This window comes from Anser brachyrhynchus, assembly GCF_964034855.1.
Source record: "Anser brachyrhynchus genome assembly, chromosome: 11".
NCBI classification, from domain to species: Eukaryota; Metazoa; Chordata; class Aves; order Anseriformes; family Anatidae; genus Anser; species Anser brachyrhynchus.
Window position 1 is genome coordinate 2,614,073 of NC_137706.1, and position 15,445 is coordinate 2,629,517.

General features: G+C 47.9%; 1 protein-coding gene across 8 annotated transcripts in view; it reads right to left on the reverse strand.

The window, feature by feature from the left end:
• The window catches only part of MYO5A (myosin VA), a 103,929-nt gene extending 92,125 nt beyond the window's left edge, over nt 1-11,804 (reverse strand). For all 8 annotated transcript variants that reach the window (XM_080607491.1, XM_080607489.1, XM_080607487.1 and 5 more), the window contains exon 1: nt 11,645-11,804. In XM_080607491.1, the coding sequence (XP_080463617.1) occupies nt 11,645-11,671 (27 nt within the window). In that variant the 5' untranslated portion in view covers nt 11,672-11,804. The remainder of the gene's footprint in view (nt 1-11,644) is intronic.
• Between the last annotated feature and the right edge of the window lie 3,641 nt (nt 11,805-15,445).

Genomic DNA, 15,445 nt, shown 5'->3' on the forward strand with positions numbered 1-15,445 from the left:
TATCAGCAGCTACATGAAGATAAAACCCGTCTGAATGCCCGGGGGAGGCTGGCACAGCTGCCAGCCTGGCAGGCACGCTGGAAGCCCGGCGCAGGCAAAGCATTCCTCATGCAGCCCATAACACCCACAGCTGCCCCGCTCCTGCCTTCCTTACTGCTCTACAGCTCCCGCCTTGAACTCAGCACACTTCTCAAGAAATGTGTGCTGTCACATAGGCCAGGCCTAAAAGCAAATTAAGTCAATGTTTAAGAAAATGTTGCGTTTGAAATGGTTTTGATTCCTAGATCTGGCTCAGAAAAGTCGGCACCTACAGCTAGATTGAAACCATGAGTGCTTCAGTCATTGCTTGAGACATAAAGAGAAAACAAACTTTTTAAATAAGCACAATAAAATCAGCAAAAACGTTGAGCAGAAGTGTGATGCCCATCCCAGACTAAGCAACAGAAAACTATCCTGAGTTCTGACACATGTAAAACTTAGCTTTGGTTCTAATCCACATAAAGAGGTATACGGTATATTGCATTTCAACCCATATGTCAAAATGAAGGCCAAACAGAATTATATGCTAGTGATTTCAGAAAGAAGTTAATTACAAGTCTGCCTTAAAATACCTCCTCGTTCGTCCAACCTGAAAAACATGTTACAACAGTTGTAGAATGGTGGCTACAAGAAACTAAGGGCAAATGAAAAACTACAGCCATCCCCTGAATATTAAGCTCATAAAATTTGTTGCATTGAAGAACTAATATTAGGAAAAGGATGCATGATTTCATGTGCTTTCACTGAATGTTGTGGGTATATTACTAAAACACTCCAACTTAAAAAAAAAGGGCCAATACTTAAAGAATACACAGAAAAATCATTCACCACATCATGACTAAACTTATGGGTGCCTGAATGAGGCTTTTGTTTTAATACTAAGAGAATGCAAGTCATAATACAGACTTCATGGCATAATTAACTATTGCTGACATAAATACTACTTCCAGACCATGGAAGACCCTCATGTTTCTTACATATTTTTATATGCTGATGTCATGTGATACAACATTGATTTCCTTTTCTCAACTTCTTAAATTGATTTAATATCTTACAGAAGCGTTTTTAAATTATTTTCCCAAAAGCTTCCGGAAACCCCACCTACAGCAGGCAGGATAACCGAGTCATTTCTTGCAACACACAGAGCAACCCAAGTTTTGCTTCGGGGAAGAAGTGGCTCCCAGCGCTGGCTGCAGCCGGCTGTTCATCTTGGGTTCATACGCGCTGAAAGAGGAAGCGTTGTCTTTCGTCTCCGTGGCAGTGCTTCAGCAGAGAGCCATCTGCATCTCTGTGATGAGATTATTTGGTGTATCTAGCACTGCCTTAGACAGGAAGGAAAAATAAAGGCTTGCATTGATCAGGCAGATGCACTGAGCCATGCTGTGCTACGGCGCTGGAGTTTGACAGAAGTTATTGAGAAAAAGAGCAACGGAGCCGCAGCTGATCACCTAGTTGGCAGAGGTGACGTAAGGATGGATTTTCTGGTATCTGTAAAACATCCGGAGTATGGACAATTGCTGACTTAACTGTGAAAACTTTAGAAGTTAATAAGTTAAAAATGGAAGGAAAGATGTTTGGTATAGACTTTGATAGCGGGTAAGGCTGTACTTTCCTGAGCATCCTTCTGGAAAGCTGGGATCAAGTCCAAACAGCCCTCCTTCTGTTTTTGCTTGAGAAGAGTCACGTTAAAAGTAAAATACCTGCTGGGCGTTATAAAAATCCAGAACTGCAAACCACCACACTGTTTGTCTGTAACTGGTAATTTTTCGTTAAAACTATACAGAAGCACCGGGCTGAGATGCAATTGTATTAAAACAGAGCTTTTAGTGCCTTTGCCCGATTTATTCAGGGAAAGCCAGTTTTACTCAGCTAACCCACAGCTTAACTCTGCCAGTAAGGCCAAGTCTACGCCTTGCTGCAACACCGTAACAGCACCCTGACACCAGCGAGGCACTTCACGAAGCAGTATTCCGCCTCCCCCTTTTCTCATGGGAAGCTGACAGCATGTCCACACGCAAGGAAGCTACAAACGGTGCAAGAAACCCCACAAGCCTCAACGCAAAGCCCGCAGGTAGAGATGCATCCACCAGGTGCCCTCCGCGAGAGGTGGGGGAAGCTGCAGAAGCGGGGTTAGTGGCTGCAGCACCACCCTGAGCAGTGCTCGGGAGGGAACCACAGTGCCTGCCCCAGCCACCCCAACCAGAAGGACTCCAGCGAGCTGTGGCAGACCTGCGGCACGGCTCTAACCTCCACCCGCACGAGGGAATGCCTCCATGTCGGCAAGGGCACCGAGACCAAAACCCTTCACCTTCACTGGAGTTTCTGCACCATATTTAGTCTTACAAGAACTATTCTTTCTGCTCCTCTTCTCTGCGAGTGCTGTGTATTCGACTGCTTGCAAAAAGTTTATGTTGCCTTTGTATTTCCAACACACGATTACCAGAATGAAGAGACCCACCCTGACATCACCCGCTAACAACCGCGAATGCTTCTCCACATATAAGTCCTTCCAACAGAGACAATGCCCTAAACAATCAAACCATTGTCTGGAATATTTGAAAAAGTCTTCCATATATGTAAGCCAATATTCTATTGAATTTAAACCTTTATTAATAAGCTATTATGTTAATAAGCTGTTATATGCTTGGCTCGACAGCCTTCACCTACGTTAAAACCAAGAAAACAACCAAACACGTTCTACTTACTTTAACATACATGCAGTCTAATCCATCTATTTCCATCCCAGATCTCTCGTAACACAGATTTTCAGCACTTTTCCAGGCAGTTTGTGTTTCCCTTCCAGGCAAAACAGGCTTAACCTCCATGGAAAAGATTTCCATCTTTCCTTTAGTGGTGTACGCTAACTCATGAGGCAACTTGGGAATCTCTTGCTGGTTCCCTCAGCAAAACAACTGAAGTCATCTGCTTTAAAGATATGTATGAATAACCCACAGAGCCTGCAGAGAGCAACGTGTGACAAGCTGTGTTGGGGCCATGAATTCCCCCATTGTTAGACCGACTCATAATATTTTAGTTTCTTTCTCCAGCTCTACAAAGAGCAAGAGTGTCCTCCTATAAATGACTAAGTAACAGCAAAATTCTGTTGGCTTGGGATAATCAAACAGAAGAATTCAAAGACGCTGCTAATAACTGCAGCAAGACTTCATCATTTTTCATACCCATTTACAAAAGAGACCATATGGGCATGCGAATCTCTCAAATAAGTATCTGTTCTTCTATATTTAGAACCAGGCTAGAAGCATGCAGTTTGCATGTAACCACGGAGCAACCTTACGAAACTCTACATGACACGGCACAAGTCGTACTTTCTGCTGTGTTAGCTACTGCACAGACACACCGGGAGCTCTTTGCATTTAATTTTAAAAACGGGACTCTCATCAAACGAAAGCAAAAGCAGCCCAGAAGAGTCTGCTTTCAACCATCTCCATTGTCTCCTAAGAACTAAGTCAATGCACCAAGCCAATTATCCTGTTAATTACCAGTGGCATCTGTTATTTGATGTGAATTAGCCTGACAGCCTTACCTGCAGCTGGGTCAGAAGGCAAAAGCAAAGACGTGATAAGCAGCCTGAGAGAGGGGTGGCCACTTCCAAGATGCTCAGCCCATCGCCACAGCCTTCGCCAGCTGCTCCCCAGTGCCTGCAGCGGCTCCTCACGCCGCAGCCCTTCGGCCTGGCAGCAGGTGAGGCGGGCAAGCCTCAGCAATAGGAACGGATGCCGTTTTCAACACGCACAAGAAAAAATGAGATGAAGCAATCGGACTGGACTTTGCAGCAGAAGTTAAAGGCACCTGTGAATGATCCTCATTGCTCGTCTGCCAGCTCAGTCATGACACCGCTCCCACAGACCTTTCACCATGTGGTGACTTCTCACTGATGTATCTGCTTATTTGCTTTTGGATCTCCCTTTCCCGTAGCACTAGAAGCAGCTTTACCCAGCCTGAGTACCTCTGTGGCACTGTTACTGAAAGGGAGCTGTGACAACACTTGCTAGTGTCCCAGACTAACGGGACAAAGAAATTAAATCCAGGCCACTAAGGAAAACAGATGGTGTAAAGATAGAAGATTTCTGCTTGTATAAGTAATCCACTTTCACTTTCTTCAGAGTTTGCATTAAAATTTGCAGATACTCCCATTAAAAGTTGGGTCAGTATGTGCAATCCACAGGCATCTAGCAGGAGTGAAGTCCTTAAACTTATCGGTGTGCCCAAAGCTTCCTGCCTTTACTTTCCGGCTGCCTAATGCGCACTCCAGCAAGAAAGGGCCTCCTCTGATGCCATCGCACCAAGTACTTACCTCTTTTTCCTTTTCTAACCTTTTGGCCAGTGCTGATCTCTATTTTATAATTTATTTGCAAATAAAAGAGCCAAACATATAGAAATAAAACTACTAAATACTGTGCTTAACTGACAGCAGGTTGCAAAGAAGTTGCATCGTGCCAGAAAAGGAGTGGGTTATAACCTGGATGGCCAGGAACAGTAAGACACCCAAATCATCAACATGATCAGCTCGGTAACTCCGAAGGTTTTTGCATTTACGCAGCGCTGGGTAGCTCAGGTTATCCATCCCGCACAGCACCGCACTTCGGGCTGCTGCCTGTAGCAAGGTGAGAAAGGGGGATATGCTAAGGATGAGTGGACTCATACTCTCCCCAAGATGGTGGGGCACTGGGAAAGAAGCTCCTCCTGAAAACGTACTCTTGCACATTAAATACTAAAATTAGGTTTAAGTAGACAGGCTCTAACTTACTGTAACCCTGCATACACAGAACTTAACACCAAGAACTTGACAAGGAAGTATCCCAAGGATATTTTTTCATTTGTTTTCCTGCACAAATTATTCTGGGCAGGTGTATGACAGCAAAAATATTTCTCTGCCGTAAGAGGAAATAGAAGGTCAAAGCCCCAGTCTTGCAGATTTACATGCTTGATTTCAAAGCATAAAATTAAGCAACAGGACTACTCACACTGGATGAAGATAAATCTTTGCAGGATCACAGTTAAGCGTAGCCAAGCACTTCTGGGAACACGGGGAAATGATGCAGTCCTAAGCAAGGCTAGCACAGAGCTGGGCACTGGCACGGGCATGGAAGTGCTGGTCTCTGCCCACAGCCACCAAAAGCCTGGCTATTGGCGTTGGCGATCGAGGCTGAAGCAACCCCATCGTGCAGCTCTCCGTTCTGGGTGCAGCTCGGAAGTAAAGCAAAAAATGGCTGTACACAGAGTTCAGCGCAGCTTGAATTCTGTCTCCCGCGTCCTTTAGGTGCATTGCTACGTGTTTAACAGTTTTTATACATATTTAAACTAATCAAACTCTTAGAAGCATCATCTCCCAAGACAAAAACAGTTGGACTGGAATGTAAAGGTTGGCCTAGCTGATCGTGGAGGTCTTTCCCAACCACGATTCTATGAAAAATACGCATCTGTTGTGATGTGTCATGAGTCAGACTACGGTCTACGACTAAAACTTAAGCAAAAGGACAGTCTGATGGAAGAGGAGAAAGCAAAAGTCGAAGACATGAAGAACATTTCCAAGAAACACAGGTTTACTCTGGCCCCAAACTATTTGCTGCAACAAGAACTAGCTATTACTAAGGGGAAATATGAATTCCTTCCTTGCTACTTCAGCAGCAAGGAAGATGGGCAGGAGATGACAGCACTGCTCTGACTCGTCTGAGTAGCTCGTTACTGCTCTAACCAGCCGGCAGCAGCAGAGCTGCCCCAGCGCTGCCTCCCGGCCCCGGTCCCAACTGTACCAGCACTTCTGTCAGAGCCCAGCACGCTGCACGCAGCAGTGAACACGGCTGTGCTACAGTGAGCACCAGATAGCCCACAGATAACCTCTGCACTTCCAAGCACACAAATCAAAAATGCAAACAAGGAGCGCCCGGGCGCGTGCTCCTGTACACACGCAGGTGTCAAGACTCGGGAATATAAGCCATCCTCCAATCAGTTCTTTCAAGATTCGTTTTGTGCATGTTTGGGGTGTTCACGTAATGAAATTTGAATGGAAAGGAAGCCCTCGGCACACACCACAGGGCTGGCTACCCTGCAGCCTGCTGTGGAGGCAGGCCAGAGGCACGGGCAGTGCCTCCGAGCTGCCCATGGACAGCAGGCTGCCTGCTCCGTGCAGCTCTGCCCTCCGGCAGCGACACCACCTGGTTTTACTGTCACTTCTTGCTTTCCTTCTTAATCCCATTAAGAACAGACCATCCTAAAACAGATCTTGTGACACTGGAAGCTTCTGTGATGTCCTCCACTTCAACCAGTTCCATGAGCAACTTTCAACAGCAAAATGCTTTCTTTAACTCTACAGAGATTAAACGATGAGTCTCATTCAAGTGAGAGACAAGTGACTTTGGTGCTGGAGCACGTGGAAGGGATCAGGCTACCAAAGGCCCCAGGAGGAGATCGATCCTGCAACCCGCCTGCTGGCCCTTCCACCTCCACCGGGAGCTCGGTGGCTCTCCCAAAGGTAAGGGTGGTGGCCGCACAGCTCCTCACACAGCAGGAGCTCGACAGCACTTTATCTGATCATTTATTTATCTAAAAAGTAATAGTAATCCATTACCTAAGCCAGCTGGCACACGCCATAAAATCAATGCAGTAGAAAGAGACAGAAAACAACCAGTGGCAGCTCCATGCACAGACATTACTACTGTGCGAGGACTGCTGATAAATTTTCAGGGGACCCCACATAATCCACTAATATCATTAGAAAGTAAATGTTTTAACATGATACTTTGGAGAATTAAGTAAATGGCCAATTATTACAAATGGGAGCTTCGTAATTCCTACATGCAACAAAGAAAATTCACAGAGCTTTCAAGATCAGGTCTGTATCAAAAGACATATATATTATTTTGAGTTTAAGGTTGTATCTCCTCTCCCCAAAAACTATCTCCCAGTGATGCTCCACTTTCAGCGGTGCATTAGGCCCATGTAATGCACCCTCCCAAAAACCACCTGCGGACTGAGAGAAGCTTTCACTAGCAGCTTGAAGCCACCTGGCCATGGCCCCGTGCTGAGGGTGACACCACGTGTCCCCGAGCCCGCTGAGGGACAGGGGACGTGGGACGCTCCGCGCCCCAACCGCTCTGCAGTGGAACTGGTTCAGGCTCCGACCCTCACTGGTTCTGCCTCCCAAGGCTCACGCTTCTTTTAACGAGAATGATAAATTGTTGACGTATCGCAGAAGTGTTGGTGAAAAACTAAGGGTTTTTTCAGTTCCCCTGTGGCTGGTGTCTGACCATTTTATTTTATTTTATTTTTTTACAAAAACATACCAAAACATCAAGCTCAGGCTAAAGCAAGCATCGTTAGACAGCTGGGTAATTACATAATCCAGCGCCTTCCACTTACGGGCAAGGGGAACAGAGCTGCTGCACACAGCTGTGACACTCAGTTTCCACCACTTTTACTCCAGCATCAGGGCAGGTCCCCAAAGCAGAAAGGCACCTGAAATATCCCCGCTGTCACTGCTGCTGCATTAGTTTTCAAAGACCAGAGGCAGAGACACAGTAGCAAATACCCTATGACTGCCTACCATCATTTACAGACGCAATTGCTGCCCAGTACCTCTCATTTCTACGCCAGGCTCACCGCTCTGCACTGCGCAGACGCCACCCGGGAGCAGGCCCCATCCTGCACAGCCCAGCACCCGCCGTGAGCCCGTCTGGGAGCGAGCCCCGGCCCTGGAGGCACCCAGCAGCTCCCTGCGGGGACACCTGGTTGCCGGCTGAGCTTCAGAAAATGCCCGTCTCACGCACACCGCTTTGAACAGCAATATAGAAGACCAGGGAATTAAGGCTGCTTTTTCTTCTCTCCTGAAGAAAAGCTCACCAGCAAGAAGAGAAAGTCTGAAATGCTGCTGTGTTTGCTCTCTGTGCTCAGCATGGTTTTGCTACGCTGCCCTCCCCATGCAGCGTTACACCCAGGAGAGGAGCACCCCGGTTAGAAGCTGCCTGCAGTCGAGTTCACTGCCAAGGAGCGAGCACGGCGCAAGGGAGCAAACACCAAACATTTCAACGCCCTGGCTTCAGGACTGAGGCAGCTGCCCGCAGACAGTGCCGGCAAAGCCACAGCAGGCTTCTTGCGATGCTGGGAACTGCACAAGTGGCTTTTTGTCCTGTGCAGTTCCCTCTGACACTTCTCTAAGTCAGTGTAACGCTATAAACCCCCAGCCTGAACCATTTCAAGGACAGAGCACCAGAACTGAAAGCTGGCCACTGAGTTCAGCTTGCCCAGGCCGCCGGCCTGCAGTGAGAACTGGTTAGGGCTTCCATTTGTGCTCAGAAGGGACATTTCTGCCCCCTTTAACCACAACCGGATCAGCTAGCTGCCCCAGCCTGCAAGATGCTGGAAAGGGAAGGAAGTATTGGTAACAGCAAGGATGAAATGAATAAATGAGTTGAAAAATAAATAAATATGCTGAACCCAGCCATACAAAACTGACCCCGACATGCCCCCTAAGAGGGCAAAGCAACATGCTGTAGGAGAACACAGCATAAAGCAGGAACAGCTCAAACCAGGGGAGAAAAGGAAGAAAATGGAGAACAAAAATGACTTAATGATGCTGAGTCTCCATTCCAGTCCGAAAAGTGGAGGCACGAACACAGTGTCTGATCTGTTTTAACTTCCGTGTGCAGGTAATGAGCACGTGCCAGGGGTGGTTTTGCACAAACCTGAATGCAAGACCATGAAGTCTGTCACTGCAGGTGGTGGTGTGGCCAGGGCAGAGGAGTCAGATGAAGCCCAGAGCTAGGCAAAGCATTCTCACTGGCTCTTCATTTCCAAGGAAAGCAGACAAAAGCCAATGCATGGCCCAGACGGTCCCTACAGATTTTCATGGGTCAGCCCATGTAGATATATATCTGCTGTTGGTCAACAGTTACGAAACGCTGATCACTTATGTCCGAGTACCGTTAAGTGGGGCTACGATTACTCATGAAGCACACCCCAATTCTACTCAGTTTGTATCCAAAGTCAAAGAACCAAAACTTTCAAAAATTACCTTACAGTAGGACTACTTATCTGCCATTGACAGCTTCTCAACAGGACAAGTGAAACATAGCTCAGGAGCACAAAACACATCTAATAACAATGCCCGGGACACAACCCATGGAGCAGTTTTAAACTGCTGAGCCCCAAAATTGAAGCCTTCAAGCAGAATCCGTATTTGCTGCATCGCTGGGAGCAGGAACACAAAGCAGAGCACGGTTCAGTCCCATTATTCACAATTAGCTTGTGCCAATCCTTTAACTTCAATTCAAATTTCCAGATTAACTACAGGGATGCACAACAATGAGGCTGTCTGAATGGTCACCAAGTTTAAATATACACCTGCATGAATCAAAGGAACAGGATTTTCATAGGAGTGGCATGACTTCTTTGAAAACACATAGCCCCGGTTTCTAACAAAAAAAAAAAATAATTTAGCATGAGAAAGTAAGGCTTCCTTTATACAATTTCAAGAAGGCACATGTGGTTGGGACAGTGGGTGCTACGTTTACACTGGCCTGCAGAGCCACCAAGCTTGAAGGCTTTAGGGCGGTTGTTGACATAGCTGGACAGGCTGTAGCGTAGAGCAGAGAACCCCACTTCTGCCAACAACAACGTGAGGAAGGTGACTGACACACCTCTACCGACTGCTGCTGCTGGGAGCTCGGAGGAACAGAGCCACCAGCACAACCCCGGCAAGCTGCTTGGTGGGCTCCCCATGGGTAGGTGAGCTTCCAGCTCCTGTGCTTCAAGACACACAGAGGCACACGCAGTAACGACGTTCTGCAAATTCATACCCTGCTGCACATGCCAGCAAAATGCATGTGCCAGTAATGCCACGTGGTAAGTTCGATGTTAAAATGGAAGCTCTGGTACTTTAAGGAGCTGTCCTGAATGACAATCCTGGCTGCGCCTGCCAGCATAAAAAAGATGTGAAAGTCATGCTTTCTGTGCCTACGTATGGCTCAAAAGAGGACAAGAATAGCCTCTTGCGTGAGAGGAAAGCACAGAAGCAATCTTGCTGACCTTGGTCATCCAGCAAGTCCCCTCCTGGAGGATGACACCTGCAGTGGTTTTACGTGGTGTTTGCTCACTTAACCGCTGCATGCTACGACCATAAATCCATTACTTATGTTACTCCATCAAGGATGAGGTCTGTTGCCACTACACGTGGAGATGCTGAACTCGATTAAGCAGCACTACGGCTTTTCCTGGGGAAAAAGCAGGCAGAGAGGGGAAGAATGCAGAGTCTCTGCCGAACCCTCGGCAGCTTTCCTGGCTGAGTGCCTGATTCAGAGGTGTGCCTTCCCTGCCCCTGGAAGCGGCCCAAGCTTCTCCCCAGGCCCCAAGACAACGGGACACCCATAGTTTTGGGACAGGAAGGATTTAACCATCTAGGAAGTGAATTCAAGGTCAGACGGTGTTTGAAATTAAAATCAAGTATTTCTGAATAGCTCCTCATGAGAGATGTTAATTCTGTTGTAAGAACATCCACAGAGAGAGAAGCCAAGAACAACTTTCCAACGTAACTCCTGACATGGCTGAGCTCTGCTGAGAGCTTGGGAACAACTCCACGGTGCCGCTGCTCTTCAGACCAGCACACTAACTTTCACCCCCTTTTGCAAAGACAGCTGATTGAGATACGTGTCTATGAGCAGATACACGAGGTGCCTCATCTGCACCCATTTGTTTGGGGTTCTGTAGGGCACTCACCTCGCTTCCTCGCCCTGTCTCTCCTACACAAACACCGTGCAGATACGCTCCAGCCTGCGGAAGGGACCGTCCCGTGTGATTTGCACAGATGCACAGTCTGTGCTGTGCGCCACGTCCGTGCGAGAGGACGCTACCAACACGGTGAACCATTCGTGCTGGACAAACAGGCAGCTTCCTTTATTCCTCTCCTCACACAAGGAGGTGGACTGGAGGTAACTAAAGAGAATTTCATGAGGTGGCTCACGGATCTCGACGGCCGCACGTGGAGTTTACAAGCTTTTTCAAAGAAGTGTTTGAGGATTTTGACGTTGTACGGCGGTGCTCAGGTCTGCTGCCCCTGTGATCCCTTCTGCCCTCAAAAACCTACGGCCTGCCATTCCTTTTCACACGTGCTGCACCGGATCCAGGCAGAGCGATGGAAGCAGCACATCACTATGGGACAAAACCATCGCTTCGACACCCCCGGACCCGCCGCTGTCCAGCTGCGTGGGGAGGAGCCGTGTGGGCCCGAGCTGGCGAGGCTCCGACACCCCAAACGCAAAAATATCAGGAAAACCCCTCTGCTGAGGGCCCGCTGTGCTCACCCACCGCGGCATGGCGGCGGCCGCAGGGATGCTCAACCACCGCCACCCGCACGCAGGGAGCTGGCGGCGCGGGGCCGCCCGTGAGGCGAGGCGAACGCACCCGCACCGCCCCTCCGGCCCCGCTAACCCCGGGCGGACCCCGCGGGGTCCCCACGCCGCCGCCCCCGGCCCCGCCGAGCGGGCGGCACCCAGCCGGGCAGCAGCGGCCCCGCAGCGGGCGGCCGCGCCCCGCCGGGCCCGTGTGGAGGCGAGGGCCCGGCCCCAGCCCCGCAGCCCCCCCCCCGCCCTACCTTCGTGTACAGCTCAGAGGCCGCCATGGCGGCGGGCGCGCGAGCGGCGGCGGCGGGCGGAGGATGCTCAGGAGGCGGCGGGGCGGCGGCGCGCCATGTTGCTACCTGCCGGGCTGCGGGGCCGCCGCTCTGTGCATTGTGGGAGCGCGGCGGGCGGGCGGGCGGCGCTGCCTCCCCCCGGCGGGCGGGCGGCGAGCCGGGGCCGCTGCCCGGGGAGCGACGCCCGCTGCCCGGCCCGGCCCTGCCCCGCGGCCGCCGTCTCTTCCCTCAGGGGCTGCCGGCGGTGGGGTGAGGGGAGCCCCCGGGCGGAAATGGGGCCGCCCCCGGCCCCGGGAGGGGGCTGCCGCCCTCAGCCGGGCCCCGCCTGTGAGGTGGCGGCGCAAGGCGGGGGGCTCGGTGAGGACCGGGCTCCAACCTCTGCGCACACCTCCCCGCGACACCGTCCCGTCCTCAGAGAGACATCCGCAGCCCCCGAAGTTCAGCTTCCGTGGCAAAAGGGAATCAAATAAAAAGCAGAAGCCGTGTTCTGGCTGGGGCTGGAGGGGAGCTCTTTGGCTTTATGAATCACTACTGGGTGTTTTCTACAGCTCACGTTATGGCAAGAGTTGTTGGCGTGGCAGAAGTGAGCCTCTCTTGCGTGTACTCCGCTTTTTCACCTTGGGAACGCATCCCAGCGGTTCTAAGCGGTCCAAAACACACAAAAAAATTTGAAACAGATACTTTTGCCACAATCTCCATGAAGATGCTTCGACATTTTAACCGAGATCATCTCTGTGCAAAATTCAACCATCTAAACAACAGCTTTGTATTCAGTGGGCAGTACCTGGACTCCCCCAGAAACCTGCTGTGAGCAAAGAAAACAGACCAAAGAAAACAGACAGTACCAACAGGGAAAACGAGCCATGAAAGAGATGGGTGAGCTGCTCAAAATCACACATCAAGTTACTGATAGCCAGGAGTGAAAATAAAGCTCTCGACTCCCCCAGTAAATGCTGCAATAAATGCTAAAATTTAGCTGTACATCGCTGCTGCTACGTGAAAGAATTTAGAGAGCATAGCAAGCACAAATAAAAAAATAATAATTAGGGTGAAAATGTGGAGCCTTACCTGGAGTTGTTTGTATTAGGTGCAGATATGTGATCTTCACAGCTAATAAACCAAGGTTAATGACTTCAGAAATTAGGTTAAAAATATGTTTATTTTACAGGGAGTTTAGAAACTATTTAATGAGAATTGAATCAAAGCAGACAAACAAACAAAACCACCACCAAAAAAACTTCCTTCCCATATTCTACCAGTATGTTCAGGACTATCAGCCATGATTCCTGTTACTGTTGCAAGCCCAGGAGGCACACTTCCATCAACAGAACTGCCGTCAGTCCTTGGAGAAGCCAAGAACAGGCTCCTGCGAACTGATGTCCAGGTCAGGGGTGAGGTTTTTGCCTAAGAAGTTTGCACAGCTGCTTTTCATGTGCACCCTATGGCAAAACAGGGAGATCTATACTACAAAGCCACTAGTCATCTTTCACATGTGCACCCTATGGCAAAACAGAGAGTCATATAGTACAAAGCCAGTCATGTCTCATGCATACCCGAAGAACAAGTGGTTGGGAGCTCCAGTGTGACCATCCCCTTTTAACAGACTTGATCTAAGAACTGGATGCATGAACCACAAAAATATCAGAGTTTTGTTCTCTCTGTGTGCTGCTTCAAACGCGTTATTAAATACCTTTTATTCAGGATGCTATCTTCTCTGTTCAAGACACTCGTTTCAGGAGTTCACTTGGACTGTGGATTACTGTATCAGCCATTTACAGCTGAAGCTCAGGAGCCAAGTGTAATTATGAGCACCGGCAGAAAATAGGTATCTGAGTCCAAATATGCTATGATTTGACACAATTTGCATAAACCAGGATTTCAAATCTGTCCTTAAGAACAGGAATTGGCGGCACTGAAAGTTGTCAAGAAACCTGTTTGTAAGACTGCTTACTACTTTTAGAAGCATCTCCTGCATCACATATTTGCTGGAAAGATTTTAACTGTCCTATCCTATGAGGCTTTCCTACTCAGTTATTGTCACATTGTGCCATGAGCGAGGAGTAGATTCTCTGTTGGCCATACAAAGACAGAAAATCATTAGAAGCACAGAAATAATACATACTGGTAACAAAGAATGCGAGATGGTTTATGTGGCATAATGGATTGGTCTATCCACTCTTACAGAAAAGCGTTTGTATATCCATTACAGACCATTGGTTTAACTCCAAGGGCCTTCACTAGAAAGATGGACAAATGTAACAGAGGAATTCAAAGGCTAAAATCCTCCCACCCTTTCCTATATTGTCACACTTCAAGGATTAGTCCTGTAAATTCTGGCTGTAGAAAACAAACAGGATTAGCTTCAGACAATGTTGACCGCAGTTATCACTTAAGAGCTCTGAAATGTAAGAGATGCATAAGACGAGATAAAACTATATACCAGGCTTGCATTCTTCCCATTACAACTGGGACTTGCTTCCATGGTTTTGGGCTTACAGAAAAGACAGATCTCAGATGGCACATGAAGATACATGATGAAATTCCCATGCAGAAAGCTTGCCTTGATTCATTTATGCTTAATCCTACTAGGAGGATTCCTCTAGTCTCTGGAACATCACGAAGGTGTTTTCAACAGCACAAAACCCATCACCTGAGAACAGACCTTTTGTTCAGAAGAATCCACAGCTCCCATTCTGGCATTTAAGCTTTCCTGGAATTTCAGCCATATAGTTCAACTCCTAGAAAATGCCACAGATTAAAAAATTATAATCCTATTTCTTGAGGAAGAAATTTGTTGTTTTCTCCTCAAATCTAATAAGGAAATGATCATACCGCACTATCACTCCTCTAAATACAGAAGTACCAGCAGCAGTTGAATTGAGCCTCTACAGAGCCTATGTACCAGGAGTGTCTATGATGGCTATTCTGTAATATTGTCTATGGAATTTGACATTAACCAAGCATACCTCTTTTATCGAGAGCTACATAATTATTCTCCAATAAAATGAAAAAAAAAATCTGTTGTTAAATTTAGACAGTCAGAATCAAAAAGTAAAACTCCTACTTTAAACCGGTCAAATGTGTTTGAAATCAGTGGCTTTGTCAGTATTTTTCACGTCAGTAAGCAAACAGCCCTCTGCACCCACTAGAAATACTTATGAACATGTACCAAGCTGCATCTTCATAGTAACAAAGATACACTGCCTGAGAAAGTCAGTGTCAAATCACTCATCTTCCTCTAAAGCTTTTTCAAGCACATCAGTTGAGGTCAATCCTACCTGCCTCTCTGCTAGTATTCCAGAATTATTTTCTAAGGAAATAATTAACGGGAATAAATAGGGATAGAAATTTTCAGATTTTAAGTTACTCTGGATGTACAGATGCCAGAAACTGGGATGAAAAAGCCAGACTGAAAGACCAGTGCAGACTTGAATCTGAAAAGGGTGGCTCACTTGTACTACAGTAGGAATAATCAAACCACACAGGCACCACCAAATCCACTTTAAGTTAAAATACGTTCATCCTGTTCGTGTGCTCCACATGGTCCCCCCTACTTCTTTCCAACCCCACAGAAAGCCCGAGCCATCAGACAAGTTACTGTAATCTCACCTCCGTCCCGATTAATGTGGTCATGTTCTGTGAGCACAGCCACTACATGCACAGCTTCTCTTAACGTAGTTTTGTGCAACTTACTTGCCCCAGCTTTAATTAGTAGATTTGGGTATAAGCCTGTATTTAAACGGTTTGTCTTTGGCCAAAGAC